The sequence below is a fragment of the Mirounga angustirostris genome, unplaced genomic scaffold (genome assembly GCF_029215605.1).
Source record: "Mirounga angustirostris isolate CCGP_5_RB_7025 unplaced genomic scaffold, mMirAng1.0.hap1 SCAF_2, whole genome shotgun sequence".
Taxonomy (NCBI): domain Eukaryota; kingdom Metazoa; phylum Chordata; class Mammalia; order Carnivora; family Phocidae; genus Mirounga; species Mirounga angustirostris.
The window spans coordinates 155,974,330-156,001,305 of NW_026991710.1; the positions used below are offsets into that span (position 1 = coordinate 155,974,330).

A 26,976-nucleotide genomic window follows, 5' to 3' on the forward strand; every position below is an offset into this window, starting at 1 on the left:
ATTTTCATGTGCCCCAGGAATCCTTTTGAGAGGGAACAGAGAAGGCCCTAAACCTCCATCTGAATCTCGTGAATATTGTTTTTGTCTTGCAGAACTGTGATCTGTCTGGCTGTGATCTTCAAGAAGCCAACCTGAGAGGTTCCAACGTGAAGGGGGCTATATTTGAAGAGATGCTGACACCCCTGCACATGTCACAAAGTGTCCGATGAGAATTTCAGGGCTGGAGGAAGGAGTCCCAGATGCAAAATGTTTTCCTGATCACTTTTTTTTTCTCCACCCACTCAGTTGTCTAGAAGAAATAACACTGTAAGGGAATAAAAAACAAAAAAAAATTTAGAGGATTATGCTTGTCTCAGCGGTGCATAAAGGAAAAAATTGACTTTTTTCCACATTCTGATTTTAACAGAGAAGCACTCATGTAATGGATGTAGGGAAGCTAGATTAGCTTGCTGCCTTTTGACTAGAGGTAGGGGGATTTGCCTGGCTTTATGACCAGGAATAGGATCTATTATATTTGCTTTTAAATAGGCATGATGTGGAAATCCATCTTGTTTTGAAATGTACTTGAGGATTTTAATTTATGAAAAGCACAACATATGCAATTATATTTATTGAATCTCTAAATGCAGTATGGATATTTAAATTGTTAAAATTTATGAAAATTTTGCAGAGTTCAGGTTTATTAATAGCTTTAGTGATGCACTCCCCTACTTTAAATACCTGTCACACCGTGTGAATATGGTGAGATCAGATTTCCCAAGGCTCTCTTTTTCAGGTTCATTTTTATCATGTTTATTTTTTAGAACAAAGCAGTAGCTAAATTAAATCCTCAGTTCTTACTGATTGAGACAGAGTGAAAGGAAAGACATCATTGTCAGCTCAAGTTAAGGTGGAACTCTCCAGATGGACAAAGAATTTACCTATTGCTACAGCTTTTAAATGAGCATCATTAGAATTTCATTTGAATCAAGTTCCACTCAACGCCAGACCAGGCAATTTTATCCAATTTACACTACTAGCCTTGTCTTCTCCTGTACAGTCAAAACAAGCATAGGAAGATACGTAAAAAGCAAAAAGCCAAGGTGCGTTATTAATTTAATTCAAATGCCAAATAGTTTAAACAGGGCCAGCTTAGAAATAGGTATTAATAAATCCCAGTCCAAGCTATAAAATATGAATGAATATGGCAGTCATCTTTTGGGCCTCAACATAACTGCAGCTAAAACCCTGCAATGGGGAATGAGAGGATTTTAAACTGACAGTTTGATTATAGCCATCAAAAACTGAAATAAGAATAAAGGCATTCGGCTGGTCCAAGATGTAATACCAATCAGTCAGCACCTGTGGGTCTTTGACTTCTATTTTCTGGTTTCGTTTAAAGAAATTCTAGCCTGATTTTCTTGAGTCCTCATCTCTGCAGTAGCAGAGACAGGGCCTGTCCTCCCTTACCATTATTAACCCGTGTCCTTATGTCTGCCCCAAGAGCAGGGATATAAGCTGTGTCCAAATCGGTTCTGAATTCTACAGACTCATCAGTTTGAAGCAATGAATCATTAAAAACTACTTTGTCTCCTCTGGGAGAATGACATGTCTTCAATATTCACGTCGCTTCTTCTTCTATATATACATATGCAAAGCTTTCCTTAACAGTAAAGGGTAGAACATGAATAGTGGGAGATCGGACCTTTACAAGTGAGGGAAAGCAACTTCAGAAATGAATTATTTTCTTTGCTTTATTATTTTTACCAAGACAGAGAAGTATTGTATTGAGAGATATCTATTTTCATAATCAATATATGCCTAAATTATATTTAAATCATTTCACTCTGTACTATATATTTTCAAGAATTATAGAATGTGTTGTTCATCCACTTAAGGGTACCTCTGTAGACCTAACTGAAAACTGCAGAAGAATCTGAAAGATCTAAACGTGGTTTGCTTAGCAACTGCGGATTTGGGATCTAATGTACACTGCATTAATAAATGATGTGAAATGTTGAAAAGGAGTTTCTTGTCGTGCTTTTGAAAATCAGCACTTTACCATATTTTGCTTACATTTCTTCAACATATGTTGATGACCAACCCCACGGATCTGGGTGGAAAAGGAAATGCCACACTTATAACCGATTAGTCTCTTGGAAAGTGCCATTAAAGGAAATTTACTTCTTAAAGCGTGATTATTTTATGACCCTCTTTTTAAAATCCACCATGCTAACAACACAAAGAGATTTCATTAATTCTGAAACGACAAGACTGCCTCCTGATAATTCATCTAATTTGGGTTACTGTTTAGCTGATGAACATTACAAGTTAGCTTTATTAGGTTAAGAACATTTTCCCCAAAACATTCTCACCTGACTTCTGGGAGAGAAAATTTTGAGGGAGGAGTTTCAAAATAGTAAAACTTCTATTAAACCTAGTGATGGAACATGTCTGTACACAGGTAGAAATACAGTTGGAGTGGGGGACTAGAAAAAAATTTTAACCTAATTAGATTACCTACATGGATAAAATTCAGTATTTGTGTAATTGTTCAGAGGCACGGGTATTATGTTGTAATATAATCTAGTTCTTCCAACTACAGTTTCAAAAAAATTTTAGTAGGAAATAATAAAGGTTACATAAATCAGGTCTTGGGATATTTTCCCCAGTTGCTCATTTTATGAATCGGTGACTTATACTGTAAATCATCCCCCATGTCAACTTCAAATCATGTTTAATGAAAAGCCCTAGAATTTCATTAAATTTCCAAGGAGGTATTATCTTTAAAATTAAAAGGTACACCTCTGCGAAGAAACGTGGTTACATTTTCTGTACAAAGCACCTTATGCAAGGATTAATTCTCTGAAAGCCTTTCACAACCTTTATGTCAGCAGGAGTTCACCATGGATTCCTCCTGCTGAGATTTTACATTAGGGCAAAAAAGAGGCTTGCATCCGTCACTCATCAAGATTACAGAATCATTACTGTAGCGCTTTAATAGTTTTGAGGTGTTTCTTTTAATAATGTTGAAAATGAAACCATTTTCCCTCTAAAGCCATACACTTTAAGATCTGGAAATTTCTAAATTGAGAAAAAATTTATGACAACTATAAAATCCAAATACTTAAAGCCAGTTTACTAAATTAAGCTTCATGATAAACGGGATCTATCCTTGGAACTATGAAAAGGTTCAAAGTTTGTCACTAAACATCGAAATTCCATTAATTTCATATTTGATCTCTTGATACTGTAGAAAATAAATCTGGCCTTTGCCCTTGAGATCTATGTGCCCTAAGAATACGACACAGATTTGGCATAGAGCATACTCCATGTGGCTGTGTCCATTCAAAAATTTCAAAACATGTCTCAAAAGTTTAATACCGATAGAAATAAGCTACAAGAAATCCACCGATGCTTAACCAAACATAAGTGCTTAACATTACAGTAAGGGTCAGACGTCTTAACTCCCATCTCCTGAGTCCTGTCCAATGACCACATCTGCTTGAGCAACACTGTTAGAAGCACACCTCTTTCAGCAAATAGAAAATCAACTGGACAATTTGAACACTGCTCAAACATAATGAACTCTTGTTGAAAAAGAGCCTCTCATTACCTTTGTATTACAGTGAGGTAAGTCTCATGTCAAAATGGCACTTAAATTATTCAGTGTCTAAAGAAATAATTAAAATAATTTAAATGAAATAAATCACTTTTTTTTTTTTTTAATTCCCCTCCTTGCAAGTATACTTGAAATCTTCTCTACCCTATCGTGAGATTCTGACAACCGCCACAGAAATGGCTGGGGAAAGCAGGGAGTTAATTTGCCCTCCACATTGCTCTTTATGCTGACATCCTTGCAAATGTAATCGTTCCAGAAAACACTGGGCAATGACTGATTGGTTCAGATCCTACCAGAGCAGAAACTGCCAATCTCAGCTCTAAAACGAACAAATAGCCAGTGATTTTTAACCATTTTACTACTGAGCTAATGTAATAGGCCTCACAGACAATTGTACAGGAAGGTTTAATTCTATGTCAGATAAAACACATCTTTGGTGCAGAAATAGAGGAAGCATTAAGCCTAATCTGGTTTAAAGGTCCTTACTTTTCATTCATTCATTCATTCATTCATTCGAACTTAAACTTATTGAATGCTGACTAAATGTCAGGGATTTAACAGGTGTTTAAATAAGATGGGATCCTTGACTGTCATGAGTTACAACCCAGGGGTAGATTAGGGGAAGACAATCATGCATTCAGATAAATGTAATAAAGAGTAATGGCTCTTTTTTTGGTAAATGTTTATACTGTGTAAATAAAATATCCCAAGGGTCCGCCACTGGGTTGGAACATCTATCTGTAAATTTGGATAATGATACCCACTTGGCAGGACTGTTGTAATGAGAGGTTGGTCTCATTCACATGCCAGTTAACTACTATTTCTCACCTTGGTGTTCCCACTGTCTTTAGCACAGTGATTTGTATATTTTAACTCAATAAATATCTACTGAAATGAGTCAAACTGTCCACCCACCAGGTGGTCTTGGGCTTAGTGTATTCTAACTACCATGTTTCTCCTTAGCTTTTTGATGCTATAGAAGGCTTTGCAGATAAGTCAAGGCAGGAACCTGGTGGGGAGGAGACTGGGGAATTTTCAGACTCACATGATCTACTTACTGTAGGATCCTATATGGGTACAGGTGTAGTGCCAGTAATCACTTCTTATTATTTATAAATCAGCTCCTCTTACAAATGAAGAATCGAAGAGCTGAGACCAGCTCCCGGGCATCCTGACTCAGCTTCTTTCTCTAATTACCAAATGGCCTCCTTTGTGAAAGCTTTTCTGTGCGCATTTAACATCACTTAATGTACGACAGCTATTTTCCCTCTGCTCTGGATGGGTCTGTCAGTTTCCTCAAGAGAATACAACCTAGCTAGATTTTAATCTCTGAATTGGGGTCTCAGCTATAAAAGTCTTAGCTGAAGTTTTAATGGCCAAGATTTAAGTACATTTAATAGGTACACCAGTGGGTGTTCCAATTACATACACTATTAAAGGGCTTTATGTGAATAGGATTAAAAAAAAATTACTATTTAAAAAACCCCCATAGTCCATGTGCAGTATAATTTACCAGCAGGAAAGATTTCAGTCCTGGAAAAGTTTCATATAAAAAGGAAGCTAAGAAAATGAAAAATCACAGTACTCTACAAACTCGAAAAGAAGCTCGGGATTCTTTTGGCTCTTTGTTCGCAAACAGGTAAAACGCTTTGTATTTCTAGCACTTGTTTTGAGACCACATGCTTTTGTCTGTCTATAGGGCATTTTACACCCAAAGGGCTAAATCCAGGCATGACGGTATCTAAAGAAACCTTGACCTTCGTGGTCCTTGTCACCCAGGGCCACAGAGGATCCAGGCTTTGGGGAATAATTACAACAGCTCATCGACCAGTATTTGATTTTGTCTTTAGTCTCTTTCCCATCAGATGAAAATTAACTTGAAGACATTGTGAGAATGCCTCTTGTCATTAGCTAATTCAAGGCCGCCTTGGCCATGGAGGCATCTGGCCTGGGGCTTGGCGCTTTGAGAGGTGTTGAGTTCTCTCTCACGCTCACAGATGGCCCGGCCAGCACTTACGTGTGGAAGACACTCAGCAAAATGTAATTAGTGCCACAGTGTATGCATTTGATGTCATACAACTTTATATTAGCCAGAGATTCCTAGCAGGAGCTACCTTTCCAAGCAGATGGCCCAATTCTCTTTATCTCAGGAACTGATACAGTTGAAAACGAATCTATGGGGGAGTTGTGTGTGTGTGGGAGGGGTGGGGGAATGTTAAGGCAAAAAAGGCGAACTTGATAAGGGTAGGAATCAGGGAGTTTGTGTAACCAAATAAATACTAAAAATAAAAATAGACTAGCTTAGTACGAAAACGTACTGAGCATGGAAGTTCCAAGTACTGCCTTTCTCCCCAGTGGCTAAGAAACCCAAGGCAAACACATGGGGATGTGTGTTTCAGCGTGCGTGTGAAAGCAGGCAACCGCCACTTCCGCCTTCTGCAGGCTTAGCATAGAAACGTTAGGCTTCTCACCAGAAAGGTCTTGACTTCTCGCTCAACCCAGTCTGGGTCTATCCTCACTGTTGCATTGATGTTCCTTAGAATGGAGCCGATTCCAAAACTTGTAGCTGGACTTCTCTTGCTGACCTTATGTGTGGTGGGCTGCCAAGGCCAACACTGGTCCTATGGACTACGTCCTGGGGGGAAGAGGAATGCTGAAAATTTGATTGATTCTTTCCAAGAGGTAAGGCTCTTTCATCATCAAAATAAGACATGGCTTATGTGATTCAGTCCACGTTAACATTCTGTGTTTGCCCCAACTGTGCCACGCTGGGCTCCAGGTACCCCTGGTATTCTGGGGGAGATGAGACATATGCAAAGGCAAGTCCCATCCCTGCTTTCTATTCAGACAGGAACAATTCCTAGAGAATGCAGCAACAGGTGCGAAGTAGCGTGTCGCACTCTGAATATCTAGAATTGCCAAAGGAATTCGAAACGATGGGATGGACCCAAGGTCTCCAGAGCAAGATGATTCCTTGGGATTCGGAAAGAAAATCTTAGAACTTCTGCTTATTATTATTTTTTTCTTATTTCGTCTTTTAAAAGTATCTATGATACTAGGTCAGCGTACATTCTCATAACTTATAAATAAGTATTCTTCTCAAGAGTGCATGCCCTATCATTTCTTTTTACTGAAATGGGTATTTAGGCAAAGAACTTGGAGGCTGCTAGTGGGGATAGGGTTAGCAAGCTCAAGGACACAAAATATATACTGGAAAATATCCTGGATTTTATTTCATATACATTGATTTCAGTACTAGTACCAGCACTAACATAGGGTACATGGTTTTTTATCTATAAAATGAGACTTCTTGGGGTCATGTAAGGATCACATGAGAGAGGCCTTAGATATTAGCTGGCTACCCCCCAAAATGATAATGGATTAATAAAAATAGTTGTTATTGGTTTCTTAAATTAATGGAAAACTAACAGAACCTAAAGGATGAGCAATTCGGGCCTGGGACACTTAATATAGCGCCGAGAAAAAGAAACTAGAAAAACTTAAAATTATTTAGCTTTCTTTTTGGAGAAATAACAAAGATAATTTAGTATGAAATAAAGATGCCCGGGAATCTGAAGTCTCCTCTCCATAGATTATATGTGAAGTAACTTATTTAACTTATTTAACTATGACATATTTAGTAAAAACTAGAAAATAAAAATCACCCCTATTCATAACTAGAAGCTCCTGGACTTTTCATATACTATCCCCTCATGAGGTTCAAAGTACTTCATTCTCATCATCTCTAGAGAGAAAATATTCTCTCCTTACTAACACTACCCCCAGAACATCCCACCCCTCTGTATAAATGCCTCAGGGTGGATCTATGTTCTTAAATCCTCGTCCCACAATTCCCTTGACCTCACTCTCCACACACAGTTCTTGGTGAAAGTGGAAAATACCGTTCCATTCCATTGATATCCAACAGCAAGAATCACGTTCTTTTTCCTCAGATAGCCAAAGAGCTTGATCAACCAGCAGAACCTCAGCGCTTGGAATGCACCATCCACCAGCCCCGATCTGCCCTCAGGGACCTGAAAGGAGCTCTGGTGAGTTACAGCGGTAACAACATGGAGCTTTAGAGATGGAAAGGTCCTTGGTGCCACTTAGGGCAACCACCTCTCGGCCTCTGTGGGGCTTACCATCCTGACTGCTTGAATTCCTCCCGGGGTAGGGCCTCACTATTTTTGTGACACCCTCTCTCAGTGGGTAGACAATACTAATGGTTAGAACTTTTTCCCCTTAAATTGAAATCTCTCTGTAACCTTTACCCCCTAACCTTTGGGGGTACCCTTGGTTCTATCCTTTGGGATGACTATTACATTTCTTCCCACTGTTACATGTCAGTTCTTCACTTATATTCATCGACCACTGTCCCCCCGCCCCCGACTCTTCTAATCTAGGCTAATCCACACCTCTCCACGGCATTCCTTAATTCTTCACCAGTGTTCTTGGTATGACATGGTTTTTCCCTGGAAAAATGTAGAAATCAAAAATGGTGCTCTAGTTTATTTTTTTTCCCCCTTTGGAATAAAAAATTCCAAACTAGTAAATTTGTAATTCAGAGCCACATATTTGATTTCCAGTTTTCTGACTGGATTCTAACAATCTCCAAATTCCCGCCCAAAATGGGAATCTGCTAACTTGATGCAGGTTTTTGATAACAAGAAAGAAAGTACACAGAGCGCTGAATAGAGAGGTTGAATCTTGAGCTCACTGTTGGTGCCCTATGAGCTCCCATGGTCCCCTTGTTTGCAGCAGTTAGGGGCACCGACTTAGCACCTGTGCCCGGGAGCAGGGAAAGCCTGAATAAATCATATACAAACACAAGCTAGGGCTTTCATTTTGTCCATTGACCTCAACTTCCACACCCACAGTTCAAAAAAACAAGCAGACAGACATCTTTATTGGCTTTCTGTGTCTACTCCTACTTACCACATAATAAAAATAATAGCAAGCAGTGACATTTCCCAAACGTGACCTTAGAAAGAAGGTATTGAGGCAAAAGCTAGGTTAATAAATAACAAACTGAGATCAGGGGCAGCTGGGTGGCTCAGTCGGTTGAGTTTGTCCACCTTTCGGTTTCAGCTCAGGTCATGATCTCAGGGTCGTGGGATCGAACCCCACATTGGGCTCCACACTCAGCATGGAGTCTGCTTGTCCCTCTCCCTCTGCTGCCCCCCCCTCCACCCCACTCACACGCGTGCTCTCTCTCTCTCTCTAAAATAAATAAAATACTTAAAAAAACAGATCAAACCTTTCTTTCACCTCCTTCACATCCTATCCTTAAACTATTAATGTAGATCTTATGTTTATTAAACAACTTAGAAACACACGATCTGTTATATCTCCCCAAGACTTTTTTGTTTGTGTTTTTAATTATGTTATCTTAATCACCATACATTACATCATTAGTTTTCGATGTAGTGTTCCATGATTCATTGTTTGCGTATAACACCTTGTGCTCCATGCAGTACATGCCCTCTTTAATACCCATCACCAGGCTCTCCAAGACTTTCTAGTGCACAAAAATAAATGGATCTGTTCTTTCTATATCGATATTTTGGAAATTAAGATATCAAAAGCATAGTGAAATTCAGCTAGTAAAATCAACCATGATATATTTTTTGCTCATGTATATTTTAGGAAAGTCTGATTGAAGAGGAAACTGGGCAGAAGAGGATTTAAACCCACTGAACCAGAAGGATTGACAAGTATAATTCTGATGTTGAAACTTGTGACTCATTTAACATCTGTAAATTGTGTGAATTGCAGATATGCTTACGCTAAATTCACATATTTCATGGTGAAGTGCTGTGTTGTGAATAAAGTGGCATAAATGTTAAGTCTTCCTCTAAGGCAGAACTCTGGTGGGGGCGGGGCACCATAAGCCCACAAAGGGGAGAACTCCGAGTGTGGGGCTAGGCGACAGGAGAGAACATAAAGCTGACATTATTGTTGACTAAAGAAATCTGGCTCTCCTCCGCCACCCCTGCCCCAAGAACAGTCACCTATTGGGCCGGGCCCCCAGATCTGATACAGCAACAGTTTTCTGTGGGGTTGTGGCTTGATTTTTGACTATACTCCACAGAAGTGAGGCCACGGCCATTTCTCCCACTTGAAAAGCACTTCCCTTCCCAGACTGCCTTCGGATCCCTTTGGAAGTTAACTGGAACCTGAGAGGCCTCGGGAGAGAGGAGGCTGTGCTGGGCCCCAAGTCCAACGTTCCTGCTGCTGCATGGGGCCCCCTCTGCTCACCACAGCCAGCCGTGCAGGTGGAGGCCTGGGACCCGGGCCTGAAAATAATAGTGTTCATCTGCCAGATCTTGGTGACCTCTCTTGAGAAAGGCTTTGGAGCATAGAGTCTGTTGAAGACAGAATTCAGGTATTCCCGTGCACCCTGGTCAAGTAGGGTTGCCACCATTCACTCTCCACAAAGACCAGCATCAGGTTTGTGCAGGGACAGACGCATAAACATTTTCCTTAACCCTCGCAGTGACCTTGGAAATTAGCGATTCTTGTCTTCCCTTTAGAAGGAGGAGACGAGGGCTTAAGGGACCCACTCAGTTCCGTCGGGGTACATGGGCAGGGCTCCTACCATGCACTAGGAAGAACAGCTGATGGTATTAGACTGGAAAGCCAGTATGTATTTTGTTAGTTGGTTATATTTTGTTAACTGGAGCTGAAACAGGATCCTGGGGCTCATGTATCGCCTTCATTTACTGGGGGCCACTTCGCTATGGGGTCCCAGACACTATGACATCAGTTCTCAATTATCCTCCTAACTTCCAAGTGATTATGAGACCATTTGAAAAACTCAGATTTCAGATAAGTTGCCTGATGTCACAGCGACAAACTGAGCCTGTGTTCACATGGCAACAATCGGGGCCCTTGCCCTGTTTCACTCAGACAGACAGTACCTTCCTCCTCCTCTCCCTGCCCCTCCATCTCAAAAAAGGGTCTGTGTTAAGGAATTTGAACTAGGGTCAGAAATAGTCCAAAAACCCTCCTTTTTAAATACAGATCAGCACAATGCTAGATTCCCCAAATATCTCCATTTGAAGAATCTCTAAAACTCAATCGAAGAACTTCCTTACTCCTCCTTTTTTTTTTTTTTTAAAGATTTTGTTTATTTATTTGACAGAGGGAGACACAGTGAGAGAGGAAACACAAGCAGGGGGAGGAGTGGGAGAGGGAGAAGCAGGCTCCCCGCTGAGCAGGGAGCCCGGTGCGGGGCTCGATCCCAAGACCCTGGGACCATGACCTGAGCCGAAGGCAGATGCTCAACGACTGAGCCACCCAGGCGCCCCCTTATTCCTCCTTTAATAAAATTAAGCAGAGATGTAGTTCACAACCTACTTTGTGGAACAAAAGGCAAAACTGCATATTTTCACTAATCAATACATACAAGGCAGGGGCTTCCATGTGCCAATCGCTCAGTAACTATTTTTTGGTTATTAAAAACAATACCATTGGGGCACCTGAGTGGCTCAGTCGGTTAAGCGTCTGCTTTGGGCTCAGGTCATGATCCCAGGGTCCTGGGATCGAGCCTCCCATCGGGGTCCCTGCTCAGCAGGGAATCTGCTTCTTCATCTCCCTCTGTCGCTCCCCCCTGCTTGAGTTCTCTCCGTGAAATAAATAACATATTTAAAAAATAAAATAAAAAATTAAAAAAAATACCATTTACAAACTTTATGTTAGTTAACACATTTAAAAGAATAGGGTAACACTTATTTTTTAAAGATTTTATTTATTTATTTGAGAGAGAGGGAGAAAAAATGAGCAGGGTTTAGGAGCAGAGGGAGAGGGAGAAGCAGACTCCCCGCTGAGCAGGGAGCCCGACGCGGGGCTCGATCCCAGAACCCTGGGATCATGACCCCAGCCAAAGGCAGATGCTTAACTGACTGAGCCACCCAGGCACCCCTCAGTCACTTATTTTTTACATTCTGTTGGAGTCTGTGGGCTTCCCTGAATGGGCTACAAAGACGCTCATGCAGCGACCTGATGCGGATATGAGAGGCTCAGGATGGCATCCAGGGGTTTGCGACTCACATGAACATGTTGGGTATTTGATTCTCGAATGGCCAAATGCCAAAGGAGGAGAGTGCAAATGACCCCTTTATAACATTTTACACATCTTCCTGGATTTGAAGAACTCTCTACATCCTCAACGCAACTTCAAAAAAGGGCCAGTAGCCTTTTAAAAGAGAGGGTAGGGAAACATACCAAAAGCTCCCTTTAATAAGTTCTCAAATATCTTTCAATGATCTAGCGTCAAAAAGAGTGGCTTGAAGATAGACTATTTTAGCAACGGGTTTAGAAGTTGCAGTATCCTGGAGGTGACTGGGAAAAAGCCAAGAATCACTGTGTGAAATAACAGCACTTATTACATTTTGACAGTGAATGTGCTCTAAAGTAGTATTTTTCACTGGGGACTGTAGATCCAAAATGATTCCCCAGGCTTACTGATTCAGTCTTGGGGGCCCAAACCATTTGCATGTTTAACATGCCAGGGATTCTTATGTACACAGTGGGGGCATATTATTGCCCTGAAAAGCAATAGATGGCAGATGTTTAAAAGCACTGGGACATTTTCTTAAACGAAAAAAAAAAAAAAAATCTTAGGCATAAGCCCAGGACTTAAAACAGTGTGGCTATTCTAATTGAAGTGTGGCCGTCCCCTCTCCCCAGTGCGACACACCACCAGCAGGGAGTTTAAGAAATGAATATCCATTTTGAACACCGATTTTCTCAGGGTGTTATTTCCTCTAAGGTAGTGGTGATTTTCAGCCTTGGCCAAACGTTGGAATAACACTGGGGAGATGTAAAAGGAATATGGTGTCTGGGTCATGCTCCCCGCTCTTGGAAATTGATTTAATTGGTCTGGGGTGTGACCTCTTCCCCGGTGATACTAAGGTTCAACCTAGTTTGAGAACTGGTTCCTATCCTTCCCAAGTTAAGTTACTAGCTACTCCTTTGATTTCCCTTTGCAGTGAATGAAGAAACAGCCCATCGCATTAAATGAATTGTTGTCAGAAGCCATCAGCTCCGATGCCAAAGGGATGCATGGAGAGGGGTTGAGGGGAGGGAAGAACCAAATGGTTGGCGGTTCTTCTTGCTTCCATGACCCCACAGCACAAGTCCTACTAACAGGACCTGTAATAATGACAGGAGGCCAGAGGGACTGGGTGTGATGTGTCACAAAGGAGGTGTCGATAAAGAAAAGTTCAGGAATGATTTCGTTTCTTTAACGTAAGGGTAAAAACAGACTAAACACGATAAGCTTCAAAATACATTTCCATTTTTTAATTTAAAAAATAAATAACAGCAAATCTGAACAAAATTTTTCTACTTCAATGCACATCTTCCTAACAGTCCATGTTTGAAACCCAACTAGTTTACAAAATCCTGGCAACCGAGCCTTTGACAAAGTCTGGATGAATAACTTACAAAATCTGACTAATAGATGAGTTTAGGCAGCATATGTGGGAGACCAGCATTGGTCAGACTGAAATCATCAACTTAAAGGAAAACTTTTTCTTTTTGTAGGTTATAACTGGTGGTTCCATGCTCAACCCACCCAAAGAGGAACTTACCTTTTCCAACTAATTTTAAAATCCCACTTGGTCAATGGCGTGTGGGCCTAAAAGCTGTTGTACGGAAACTTCGTTGCCTTCGGATTCTCTCTTTCTCATTCACTTAGAATCAAAGAAAGCGAGGGCCGAAAGGATTCTAAAAATCACACAGCTTCGGATATACATGTTTTACATGAGGAAAATGAGGCCCAGGGACTGACTATAAATCGACTTGCCAAACGGTACATGGTCTTTACTGTCCTGTTCTGTGTTGATGGTGGGGTTTTTCCCCTTTTTTCATTATACCCGAGCAGTGAAAGGAAGGAAGGTACAGCTATGAATGGCCTTCTAAATGCCTTTTGCAGAAGGACAGCAGGGACATGAGGGGAACTTCTGGGTTCTGGAAGTAGTCTCGGTCTGGATCTGAGAGGTGGCGATGCGGTACACGCCTAGGTCAAGTTTCATCCATCTGTACCCCTAAGATTTGTGCACTTGCCTATATGTATGTTAAGACATGCCTCAATTTTAAAGGAAAAAGGCACCCCATGATCTGGGGGCCAGTAGAGGGGAAGCACTCCCACAGCTTGGAAAAAGTTAACAAAGGTAGATTGTTATCTCAAATCCCGCTATATCTCTTGTCTTAGGGATCTGCAGGGTCTCCCTGACGGGCGAGAAGGACTACAATTCTGCAATCCACATGGGAGGTGGAAGAGGGGAGGCCCATGGCCCAGCAGCCGTACTGAGGGTCTCACTTTCTCCTAGTCCTACTCCCTTGCCAACCCCATAGCACAACACAGTCTCTGCATACCAGGCTGTTCCCATTGGATACACTGAATTGCCACATCCTGAGAGTCTCGTTTGGTGTCTGGCATTCAATAAGAGCTTAATAAATGTTGAATAAAACGATTCTTGAAAAAAAAAAATCTCCAAGGAAGACAAGTCACCAGAACAGAGAGAAAGAAAATAAGGGATTAAAAAAAATCCCATAAGGTTGTGACATCCACAAAGGTTGTGACAGTTTGGGGGCTACTTTCAATGTCCTTCAATACTCCAGAGTTCTTATCAAGGGAAATAAAGACCAGTTCTTTCCTCTTTTATTCCTGGCCCCTCATCTCTCCTATATGCAATGTAATCATAAGGCATTTCCTTGCAGTCTTCCTCTTTGACTTCAGGACAGACGTGATTTATGATCTTTTGTCAAACATGACTCTTTCTGACCCAATGCCTTCCCCCATGTTCCCTGTAATCTGGTATCCACACCATTACCTAGAATCCTTTCTATTCAGGCAGGAGAGACTTAGTATTTTCATTAAGATAGAAGGGGAATCAGATGGATAAATGTTCTATTAAAAAAGGGAAGGTACTTGGGCACCAGCGTATCAGACTTCCCCAGCCCCTGATCAAAGACCACACTGCAGAACTCACTTGCACTGCTCTGAAGGGTCATGCTTGAGGTTTGGTATTTTTTGTGACCAGCTTACATCTTTCTATCTGAAAGGCAGCCTGAAAAATCGGGTGAGTGAGACCTACAGATCCCCGCTAGCCAGTCTGCGAGGCAACTTCTCAGAAGCTGCTCTGGGCTCCACAGAAGCCCCATATAACCTTTCCGTTCCTTCTCTTCGTTGAGTTCTTTCCACTAAAATCCTTTTTGGTTCTTATTAACACTTCTTCTTTAGTCATAAATAATTATGTAAGAGATTCTAAAAGATGCCATTTTTTTTTTAAAGGGATTGTATGCGCACAGCTAACTTGCACTCACTTTCCAAATTACCTCAGGGGGAAAAAATATCAATAATGCTCTTAGAGAATTCCAGATCTTACTCAGGCCGAGCAGAGGAAAGGACGGATCATTTCGTTCCTACTACTCTAAAAAGCCGATCTTGTTTGAATCTCATCTGTGTGGCAGGTACTGTTCCCTGTTTCAGAAGGTGAAGAAATGAAGGCTCAGATGATTGCAAAGAATTTAGGGGATTTGCAAAGTTAACAGATGACACAGCTGGGATGGTCGGAGACCAGATGGTTTACTTCCAAAGCCCAGCTTTTCTCTAGTCTACCCCTTTGAAGGTTCCCCTGAGTGGAGGCGAAGAACCACCTTTTCCTCACCACTTTTAAATATGCACACTAACTGCTTGAGGATTGCTGGCCACGTCTTTCCCTGACTCTCTGAACCATTAGAAGGTCTCTTCTAAGAAGGGTGGTATTGAAACGGGTACGCAAAGAAGCAGGCAAGCAAATCCGCATTCTCAGAGGCGAAATCTCTTTCCTCTCTCTCTCTACCTTGGGGCTGGGTAGGTGGGGAAGGGGACTGGGCCCAGTTACCAAAGGGACTCTGGTGAGCTTCCCCACGTGCTGACCTAGGGGATCCACATAAAGCTTTCTACTTTGCCATAAATGTCAAAGTGGTATAGAAATATCCAGGACATTTCCACTGTTGTTCCAACTAGGGGTAGGTATTCATCATGGAGTATGTCAGGGTTGTCTTCTTGATCTAAGTGTTATCTGAGGATAGAGCCTCAATTAGCAAGCTGGGTTGTTAGTAAGAATCTGTAGTCAGATTTTCCGTTTTGTCTACAAAACGAGGGGGTTGTTTGTATGAACTTTAAGGTCCTTCTAGCTCAAAATGTCTCCAACCTTGTGGGGTTTGTGTAGGTGTATGTAATATTTGATCATCTAAATCACCCCATTTCTTCTTCCAAAAGACTACTGACTTAGTACCATAAACATGTAATCAAATTAATTCCACAATCATGAGGAATAAATAATCAAAGGGAGATATTGCACTGTATTCTCCAGGGTAAAATCAGGGGGCAGAGAGGGGCCGCTGAGCCATCCAAACGGGATCTGGAAGAGAAGCGGCTGAACCCGGGCTTCGAAGTCCCTTCTGTCCAGTGATTTGCACTCAGAGGAGGTAACAGGGCAAGAAACTGTGCAAAAGAAAGAGCTTCAAGGGAGTCTGTAGCAGGAAGGAGTGACTCGGTGTGGTGACAGCCAGTGAGTCAGGAGTGCGAGGGCCTCCCAGGAGGGTTCCCATACCTCACGTAGTAGCTGGCGTGGGGGCAGACAGGAGCTCAGACCTCACAGTCGAGTCCATGTTTTTTCAACAATGATGACTAGTCACACATGAAAGTAGCCCATCTTCATTACAAAGATGTTCTTTTCCTTAAAGGAGACACAAGCAGACTTCAGGAAGATAGGCTTATTTTGGCTACCAAAGTCCCTGATGCACGTCTCTTCCAATGTTATTCAGGACACGATGTGTCCACGTGAGAAAACCAAGTCTCAAGCATAGCTTTTCACAAGCAAAGCAAGAAATCCTTCCAAAGTGGAGGTTCCTGGGCTTGCTCCAAGACTGCCATAGAAGAACGTAGCCAGGCTTCTGTAGGCTGCGGTGGCCTCTGCGCTGGAGGCGGAATTTAATCACGGTGAGGAGATAGCTCTCCTTTGAGAAACAGAGGACCCGACCAATTCTGGAATTCATGTGGGCGGGCGGGAGGAGATGTGGCCTTCGGCCTCTTTCAGAGAAGCCTTTCAAAGAACAACCAGTTTTGAGCTGGTACAGCTGACCCCAGATCAGGAAGGGGGTGGGGAGTCAGCCAGAGGCCCTGGGGAATGAGGACAGGGCCTCCTCTCAGCTGTTCAAGGTGTTCAGAGTTCCGGAGACAGGGTGGCAAGATCCTTACTGGAATCCGGGCTCAGAAGAAAGGAAGCCAGATTTCCGAGCTTTGGGAGGTGGTGGGGGTGGGGCTTTGGCTTCTCTGCGGACCGGAAGTGGAGGGGCAATCTGAGGGAGCAGACACAATGGAAGTCAAATGAGTCTTATCTTTCCTCCTGATTCGCTTTCTCCTCCACATTTCTGACACAGTGCTTTCGCTTCTAACTGATCCATCTACGCAGCCTTGGCAAGGAGAAAAGGGAAACAACCCTCATTTAACTTCCCTTGTTCTCCTTGGGTTAATCAGATATACACCAAAATGTTATATCCTCAACACTTGGGCTCTTGGCATATCTATAGATATGCCATTGAACGAATGCAGGAAACCCATCAGAGGCCATTCCAGAATGACTGTCACTCACTCAGAAGGAGTAAACTCTTCACATGTGAACCAGAACCCACTGATTTCACTCACCTGTACCCAGGGTGAGGTACAGAGAAAGGCTCTACCTTCGATCTGATGAAAAGGTCTGCCTGTATTGCGTTACTTCCCATTAGAAACTCCCCTATCTTTTTATGGTTGCAGGCATGAGTCAAGAAGCGATCAGAGCGACAAATCTACAGGAAACCCGCCTAGCAAAAAGCTTGGAAAACCAGCTTTGCGCTCCTGCGAGTGGGGCGCTCTGACCCCAGCCGTTGTTCCCTACCTCCGCGGAGTTCCTCTGGCTGCTCTCGTAGGGCTTGCTTTTGGGGGGAGGGGGAGGCGGGACAGTAGTAGTCATCAGCCCATCTGTCTGCAAAGATGGGGAGCCTAGAAATGAGACAAAGTAGATGAAGGCAGAGAGAAGAATTCATCAAGGAATCTTACAGAACCTCTGCCTGCCATTTTAACACCTAAACCAACCCGGCCAATCAAATTGCTAAGGTGGTATTCTATAGTTTCCATGGACAGAATGGAAACGTCCTCTTGGCCCTCATGACAAATGCAGCACTGTTTGCTCACCAGAAGCTTTCACAAGAAGTTCTGAAGTAAAAATCCACCCCCCCCCTTTTTTTTGCTTAGGGTTTTTACTATTAAGCTGGAGAAGAAGACATTTTCTAGAACTTAGATATGACTCTATTCTCTGATCTATCCCAAGTGCTTAGAAAAAAATGTCTGTCACAAAGTAAGCGGTCAATAAATACTGGTTAAATTTAACTGAGCTGTCTTAGTTTGATCATTTAAAGGCTGCAATCTCCATTTCCTCCAGGACACCTTAATTCTCTCTAACTCTTGGTTGACACCCATGTCCCATGTGGCACGATGATTTACCCCTCCACTCTCTGTACCAAGGGTACCTCAGAATTCTTCTCAGGACTTGTGTATTGCTGATTCCCCAGGCCTGACTGTAAGCAGTATATGGAATGGGTGTATTTCTTATCCTTTTTTCGGACCCTTTCCTATACAAGGACAGGGCTACCTACTCAATAGTTTGTAAGTTACTTGCTTCCTGTCTGGTCCCCGTCTGGCTCCACCTCATTTATACCTTCACAAATGGAAAAGGAGTCGTGAGACCCTCTGGGTCACTCTACAGAGAAGGTTAATGAATCCTAGTGACCCAAAGACTCCTTGTCGAACTCTAATTTTGCTATACCCTCTACCATGGAGTGAGCCAACTTTATAATAATCTCAAATACTGTGTGGCTGTTCTGGCCAAATATGGTCCAGATCCATACACATACTCCTTTCCCTACTGAAGCAAAGAGAAGGGATATACCTGTATCTCTCTACATCTCTGTGTGTGTGTGTGTGTGTGTGTGTATATTACATATATATATATATAACTTACTTAGGGTCCTGGTGGCTTTAGGAGTGAGTGGAGGTGGGCTCAAGGGCGTCGACTGAGGAGGTGAAGAACCATGAAATGGCGTCAGCCGATTGTCGGACAACTGGAGACTCTTTGGTCTTTGCGCTTTTCGGGCTGGGCTCTAGTGGGGGGCGGGGCACAGCAAAACATTCTTGCGGTGAGAAAGGCTGAGCTCATCAACACTCCAAACAACCTCGCCTGCTGAGCACCAGCGTGTCAGAGGGCAGATTCCAGAAGCTGCTCTTGAGCTTCCCGCACGGTCATGCGGCGAGCACGGCCAAGACACTGACGGGGATTCACTGGAGCCGACATTCTCTCCTGGCCGGCCACGAGCCTGATTCTGAGCACGGTTAGACTGTGTTATTTGGGCTGGAAAGGAGCCACCCTGATTCTCAGGGAAGGCTGGTCTTGCCACCCTCAACAACTTGCTGTGGCTCATGGAAGAAGAAAAAGCACTTTTTTTTTTTTAAGTTAAAAGAAGAGAAATGACAATGTTTGGACTGACTCATGGAACATGGCGGTGAGAACCACAACTCCAAGCATCAGCCCACATGTTTACATTGTGGGTACAAGATCTTGCACCACTGCTGATTTAGACACTCAGATTCTCCCTTTGTGCTTTTGTTTTGTTTTGTTTTTTAAGCAGTCTAAGATCAGACACTGTCACAGGCTGCGGGGTGTGACTCCCAGCTCTGCCGTGAGGCTGTGGGGAAAGCACTAGCAAGTCTCTGGTGCTCCTCAGCTTGTCCCCCCTCCCCCACCCTGACCCCCTGTTGTTGTTGTTGTTTACCATCAGATCAGGTTCTGGCGCTTTCTCTGCAATGACCTGGGACTTGCTGAGGCTCCAATCTTTTCTCTTGAACTTGCTGATCCGGTTCTCACTGTCCTCTTTGAGGGGCAGATCTTCAACTCTGGCACCTGACGAAGCCCTGCGCTCCATAAGTGGCTCCAGGATTGACCTATCAGCCAAGGGCAAGGATGGAATCACAAAACACTGACCACTTGGCAGTCAAAATGTACTCCCACAAGACCAGGGATTAGGACTCCTCAACCTCATCCTGGCCTGTGACTTCCCTCTCAGGTTCTAAATCTGAATTTCCAACTGCCAATTAGACATCTCAAGGTATCCATGAAATGAGACCATCAAAGGATGAAAGGAAAATATCTTTGAACATTCATCTTATCCCAGGAAGAGAAAGTCTTATTAAATTTACAGGCAAAGATAGAATTCATACAGGAAAAGATGAATAAGCAGCTTTAGACAGTGGAGAACAGCACATGTCCCAGAGACAGACAACCTGTGTTCAAATCCTACCTCTACTTACCTCTTGGGTGATCTTGGGCAGAAAATCTTTTCATACCTCAGTTTCTTTATCTATCAAATGGGGACAATAATAGTACCTACCTCATAAGGCTATCACAAATTCTTAGAACAAGGGTCTAGCATATATGCATGCTCCTGAAATGCTTTTATTACTATGACAGATTTTTCAAGCACCATAGTGAAAACTATTTTATTCAAGAATCATGATTAGGGGATGCCTGGGTGGCTCAGTCGGTTAAGCGTCTGCCTTCGGCTCAGGTCATGATCCCAGGGTCCTGGGATCGAGACCCATGTCGGGCTCTCTGCTCAGGGGGAAGCCTACTTCTCCCTCTTCCATTCCCCCTGCTTGTGTTCCCTCTCTCGCTCTCTCTCTCTGTCAAAATAAATAAAATCTTTTTAAAAAATGTCTTTAAAGAACCACCACCCTAAAATATACTTAAAAAAAAAAAAGGATCATGATTAGGTGCTAGATAGAGAGAAGAAGAGTTTGATGAGAAACAGGATAGTCTCACAAGATTTCCCCATAGATTACTTATTAACTACAAAGGAAAAAATAGTAACTCAACAGAAAAGAAAATGGACAAAACTTTAACCACATACACGGTCAGTTAACATCACCAACGGGGGACAAATGGACATAATGCACTCCTGGATATGATACCTAAAGGGACACAACATGACACAAAAGTCTATAACTTGACTCCTAAGCACAAGCACACATAAGACAAACCCAAACGAAGGGAAATTCTATAAAATAACTGGCCCATAATCTTCAAAAATGTCAATATGATGAAAGACAAACTAAGGAAAGGCCAAACTACTTCAGAGTAAAGAAGAATAAAGAGGTGTGGCCAAACACAGCATGTGATCCCGACTGGGTCCTGTACAAGAAATTGCTCTGTATAAAATACACAGTGGGACAACCGACAGAACTGGAATCCAGGTTAGAGTTTGCAGTATTGCATCAATGCCAAGTCTCCTGAATGGACAGGCATAGGTAGTACGCAGTTACATAAGACAAGGCGTTTGCTCTTACAGCATGAAGGAAGTACGTAACCTGCTCTCAAATGGCGGAGTGGGGCTGCTGCGGGGGAGACAGAGAGGGAGTGACTATAGCCAAATGTAAAACCAAGGAGGGTTGGGGCGCCTGGGTGGCTCAGTCGGTTAAGCGTCTGCCTTCAGCTCAGGTCATGATCCCAGGGTCCTGGGATCGAGCCCCGCATGGGGCTCCCTGCTCAGCGGGGAAGCCCGCTTCTCCCTCTCCCACTCCCCCTGCTTGTGTTCCTGCTCTCGCTGTCTCTGTCTCTGTCAAATAAATAAATAAAATCTTTAAAAAATAAAGAAATAAATAAAAATAAATAAAATCACACACAAAAAAAACAAGGAGGGTCAAAAAAGATCTTATACCTTTATGATGGGTATTGCTTAGAGCTTCTGGATGGGTATTCAATAAGCCTTGGTTTGATTAAAAATTGATAAGATTTTTGCTCCATAAAAATAGAAAACTTAGAGGAATGAATAGGCAGATGACAGAGGACTTTTAGGGCAGTGAAATTATTCTGTATGATACTACAGTGGTGAATACTTGTCACTATATATCTGTCGAAACCCGCAGAATGTACAACACCAAGAGGGAACTCTATCGTCAACTATGGAGTCTGGATGACTGTGATGTGCTAACAGAAGTTCATCAGTGGTAATGAATGTACCGCTCTGCTTTACATTCTTCATCTTGCTGTGAATTTAAAACTGCTCTAAAAAATAAAGTCCATAAAACACACACACACACACACACACACAGACAAAAGCTGTGGTATGAAATAAGACAACATAAAAACAGAGATGAGCTCTTAGTATTTAAAAAAACACAATGGAAGCTTCTGGATGCCTGGGTGGCTCAGCCAGTTAAGCGTCTGCCTTCTGCCTAGGTCATGATCTCAGGGTCCTGGGATGGAGTCCCACATTGGGCTGGCTCCCTGCTCAGCGGGGAGTCTGCCTCTCCCTCTACCCCTCCCCCCTGCTTGTGCTCTCTAATAAATAAATAAAAAGTAAGAAAAATTGAAGCTTCTATTTGGCAGAAAGCATCATTAGTAAGCTAAACTATCTGCTGACCCTATTTTAGATGGCAAATATCTTTAATATATAAGACATTTTTACAAACCAAAAGGAAAAATATGAGTAGTTCAGTTTTTTAAAATAGTCAAAGGACATAAATAGGTATTTTATGAAAATGGAAATCCAAAGAATTTTAAAAAGTTAGTGTCACAAGTTATCAAATACTCAAATATTAAGACAAGATATCTGGAGGGGGCAAAGATCGTGAAAAACTCCCATGTGTCTATCACTCAGTGTCAATAATGATAACCCATGGCCATTCTGCTTTCTTATGTACACCTAAGTCACATTCCTTGCCCCTCACTGGATCAGTTGGAAGCGATTCTTAGATGTCATACCATCTCATCCATAAATAGCTCAGTGTATACCTCAGTGAGGCAAGGACTCACTTCAGAACATAATTACACTCCCATCATCCATCCTACAAAAGGAATAATTCCTTCATTTCATTGAACATCCAATGCTTACATTTCCTGATTGTCTCATAAATTTTTTGGAAGTGGCTTGTTTGAATCAAGATCCAAACAGGATTCACTCGCTGTGTTTGGTTAAAATGCTTAAATCATTTTAAGCTTTTAATATTGCATGGTTTCCGTTTCTGCAAAGTGTGTTTACCTTGCTCTGTGAAGGTAAAGGGAGAAAGTTCCAGGAAAGTCTGAGTGACGCTGAGCCCATGCAGTCACACTGGGAAATGCCTGTCGATGGTGGTTTCTTTTTTTTTTTTATTTCAAATTATTCCCTCCTTTTCTATTATTTTTTAAAAGACTGTATGGGCTTTTAATTTTTTGGTATTTTTCTTTCTTTTTTTTGAGAGAGAGAGAGAGCTCATGAAGGGGGGAGGGGAAAGGAAGAGGGAGTGAGAGAATCTTCTTTTTTAAAGATTTTATTTACTTATTTGAGAGAGACAGAGACAGAGAGAGCAAGCGGGGGGAGGGGTAGAGGGAGAGGGAGCAGACTCCTCACTGAGCAGGGAGCCCGATGTGGGACTAGATCCCAGCACCCTGAGATCATGACCTAAGCCGAAGGCAGATGCTTAACCGACTGAGCCACCCAGTTGCCCAAGGGTGAGAGAGAATCTTAAGCAGGCTCCATGGTCAGCACAGAGCCCAACACAGGGCTCGATCTCATGACCCGGGGATCAGGACCTGAGCCGAAATCAAGAAGAGTTGGACACTTAACTCACTGAGCCACCCAGGTGCCCCTTTGGTATTTTTCAATGATTAATATACTTAAGGCGAAGCCACTCATTATTATTTATCTTAACTCTGTACTGGTTAAAGAAATATAGAACCAAATTCCAAAAAAGACTAATTATTCTTAATTTTTTTTAAGATTTTATTTTTTAAGTAATCTCTACACCCAACATGGGGCTCGAACTTACAGCCCTGAGATCGAGAGTTGCACGTTCCTCCGCCTGAGCCAGCCAGGTGCCCCGAGACTCTAATTATTCTTAAAACCAACTAAACCAAATCAGACAAACAAACGAGATCACCTCAAACAGTAATTGGTCAGGGAGAAAGAAAACCACCAGCCCAGATTATATGGAATCAATTATAACTTTACCTCAGAGACTGAGAATGAAGGCTGTGGGTCACTAGGTCGACAGTCCAAGACGCGAGTTTCACTAGGGCCTAATTAGGAACCAAACTAAACCATGAAGTAACTGCAGTGTGGTCCCCCGGGGTCTGTGTTATTTTTTCTTATAATGATTGCTTCAGTGATTTTCCTGAGATATCAGAGATTAGTTTTTTTCTAAGCAACTTTGTTCTGGGTCCCGGGCTTCGCTGGTGCTCTAGGCATGGACTTAGGTGGCCTCCTGACTTGCCTTAACTCTATGAGCTGTCTTTCAAGAAGTAATTCTCCTTCTGTGCCTTGGCCTACCATGTGCCAGACAGGATGGATACATTCCACTCTCTTCCAGTAGAGAACTGGCCCTTTACAGATGTTCCCCCGATAATCATCATGAAAGCATTACTAAATATTGGGGTATGACACTGGGAATGGGAGACTCAGGGTCATTAGCTGATAATCAGTTGGAGCTGCTTTAAAGAAACATCCTAAATAATATTAGAAAATAGTATCAGTGACTTCTCATTGGGGAAATTTGGGCAAGGTCAATAACCCACCTTGCTTGGGTCGAGGCATGAAGAGGGCCGGCCCCACTCACCTGTTCTCTGTTTATTGTCCTGAGTGTCAGCACTCACGGTGTATCTCTGATGTTCAACAGCTGTTTCAGATCTTTTCTTTTTTTGAGTGAGACCATTTATTTAAGAAAAGAGTCCCACTGAACAGAACTTTCATGCTTTCACAGAGTAGGTAGTATCTCTTAATGGCATTAAAAAAACCATAGAAGAGAAAAATAAACGAATCAAGGACTATCTAATATTTATTGCACTAAGGACTAGAAATAGTGCAAATACCCAGTACTCACATTGCATATGGCACTGCATATCGGTATTTGTTTGACATCAGAACTGTAATGAATTTCATCCTCTGACTAGGGAATGTATACTTCTAGAAATGCATCCTACACTTGATCTTAGCCAAAAGGCCAAGAAGGGATATGAGACTGCATCCTAAATAACTGGAAAGCTGTCTGTACACATATGTTCGGTACAATTCTTCATAATAAAACTGCATTTTATATTGACAGAAGCTACATGTTTTCATATGAAATTTATAATGAACTTTGCTGATTACCTGTTTAGAAATAATGACAGAGCTTAAATATTTGATAGTAAGAGATGGATTAATTATGGTGCGTTCATAGGATGCGATGGTAAATAGCCAACAGAAATGATAAAAAGGGTATGTGGGTGGCTCAGTCTGTTAAGCCTCCAACTCTTGATTTTGGCTCAGGTCATGATCTCAGGGGCGTGAGACAGACACCTGCATGGGGCTCTACGTTCAGCAGGGAGTCTGCTTGAGGATTTCTCTCTCCCTCTGTCCCTCCCCACCACGCCCTCCCCGCTCACACATGCTCTCTCAAAAGAAAAAAAAATACTCATCATGCATATTAAATTAAGCAGCAGGTCACAAAATGGTACGTGTGATGCATTTCCAATTGTATAAAATGTATATATGCTTTTTTTGTTACATAACTAAACCTTAACAGTGGTTACTTCTGAGTGATGATGTGATAAGCATTTTTCTTTTAAGTTTCTAGTACTTTGAAAAATTTCTACGTGTACATATATTAAATATATAATTAGTAAAATACTGTTTTAAACAGTATTTTAAACAGAAAGAATACAACTACAAATTCATTTTTTAAAAATATCTTAAATTTGAACATATGGGAAGGCAGTCCATGTTTTTGGCAAGAAAGGTTTGACATCAAAAAGCCATCAGTCCTCCCAAAGTTAGTCCAGAAGTTTCATATGATCCCAATAAAAATAGCCATAGGATTCCAGACAAGTGAATCCAAAAGTGAGCAATGAGTAAAAGTTGCCAGATAAATTCTGAAAAGGATAACTAAAAAAATAAAAGCCTTTCAAATCTACAGTAGTTAAAACTACATAGTACTAGTATATGAACACACAGGGAGATGAAAGAAATGGCGGGGGGGGAGTCTGCAAATAGACTAAGGAACATATAAAAATTTGATTCTGTAATAAGGTTGACATTTCAAATCAGCAGAGAAAAGATGGTTTGCTCACTAAAGGTTACAGGGAAAACTGACTAGTTGCATGGCCAAAAAAAAAAAGTTGACTTCATACCTCACACTTTATACTCATAAATTTCAAAGATTCACAGATTGAGTTGTGAATACTGAAACTCTAAAATTAATTTTTTGCAGCCTTAGAGTGGGGAAGGCCTTTAATTATATAAAATCCAGAAGCCCTGAAATCCAGCATCAATTTATTTGCATAAAAAAAGCACAACTAAATAAAAAATGAGAAGCAAAGTCAAAAGAAAGGAGAAACTGGAGGATGCATTTCAACGAATATTACAGACAGAGAAAACACAAGAGAAACATGTACCCAGGGGGAGACGAACCATGAGAGACTATGGACTCTGAGAAACAAACTGAGGGTTTTAGAGGGGAGGGGGGTGGGGGGATGGGTTAGCCCGGTGATGGGTATTAAGGAGGGCACGTACTGCACAGAGCACTGCGTGCTATACACAAACAATGAATTGTGGAACACTACATCAAAAACTAATGATGTATGTGACTAACATAATAAAATTTAAAAAAAAACAACAAAAAGAAACCTGTACCCAAAATACTTGACCATAGTTTGCAGAACATAAAATACAAACGGCTACTAAAAAATGAAAAGCAGCTCAGATTCACACAAAACAAGAGAAATAAAACCAAACCAAAATGAAACCCTATACCATGAAAATATTCTCCACCTATCAGATTGGCGAAAATTAAAAGGGCCAATAATACACAATTTGGGGTGTGGGGGTGATGAGGCACCCTTGTATGTTGCTGGTAGGACTCTAAATTGGTATAATGTCTGTGGAAGTCAGTTTAGGAATAATTTTGAAAATTGCAACCATAAATGTTCAACAAAACAATGTCACTTCTGGAATTTTTCTCATGTGGATATATTTGCATATTTACAGAATAAATTGTTTTTAAGCTTATGCACGGCCACAGTGCTATGACAGCCAAAGACTGAAAACAACTGAACATCCACCAATAGGCACCAGTGGAATGTGTCAGGGTGCAGACATATCCCAAGATGTCTGCACCTCAAAGAAAAGACGAGGCTCTCTACATTCTGAAATGGAATGATTGTCAAGACACAGTAAGTAAAAAGAGCAAGGTAAAGAAATATTACGTTTCCATTCATATAAAAAGAAAGCGTGAGGAAAAATATATATTTAGGTGTTGCTTGCTGTGTATGAAG

General features: G+C 41.8%; 3 protein-coding genes and 1 pseudogene across 7 annotated transcripts in view; 2 read left to right on the plus strand and 2 right to left on the minus strand.

The window, feature by feature from the left end:
- The window catches only part of KCTD9 (potassium channel tetramerization domain containing 9), a 38,062-nt gene extending 36,059 nt beyond the window's left edge, over positions 1 to 2,003 (plus strand). For both annotated transcript variants that reach the window (XM_045880041.3, XM_064585367.1), the window contains one exon: positions 93 to 2,003. In XM_045880041.3, coding sequence (XP_045735997.1) covers positions 93 to 209 — 117 coding nt within the window. In that variant the 3' untranslated portion in view covers positions 210 to 2,003. The remainder of the gene's footprint in view (positions 1 to 92) is intronic.
- A 4,096-nt stretch (positions 2,004 to 6,099) lies between these two features.
- Positions 6,100 to 26,976, minus strand: part of DOCK5 (dedicator of cytokinesis 5) — a 216,986-nt gene continuing 196,109 nt past the window's right edge. For 2 of the 4 annotated variants that reach the window (XM_064585368.1, XM_064585369.1), the window contains exons 49-52: positions 19,466 to 19,634; positions 18,658 to 18,796; positions 17,536 to 17,639; positions 12,820 to 16,957 (exon numbers count right to left, since the gene is read on the minus strand). In XM_064585368.1, the coding sequence (XP_064441438.1) occupies positions 16,853 to 16,957; positions 17,536 to 17,639; positions 18,658 to 18,796; positions 19,466 to 19,634 (517 nt within the window). In that variant the 3' untranslated portion in view covers positions 12,820 to 16,852. Of the gene's footprint in view, positions 6,237 to 7,503; positions 7,636 to 12,819; positions 16,958 to 17,047; positions 17,072 to 17,535; positions 17,640 to 18,657; positions 18,797 to 19,465; positions 19,635 to 26,976 lie in introns of those variants that run through there. The other 2 variants (XR_010409659.1, XM_064585370.1) reach the window with 2 other exon arrangements.
- GNRH1 (gonadotropin releasing hormone 1) lies at positions 6,131 to 13,210 on the plus strand. The gene is made up of 3 exons (XM_064584042.1): positions 6,131 to 6,283; positions 7,555 to 7,650; positions 13,151 to 13,210. Exons 1-3 carry the CDS (start codon positions 6,131 to 6,133, stop codon positions 13,208 to 13,210), a joined length of 309 nt encoding a protein of 102 aa, XP_064440112.1.
- On the minus strand, positions 24,499 to 24,677 carry LOC123849205 (U2 spliceosomal RNA; annotated as a pseudogene).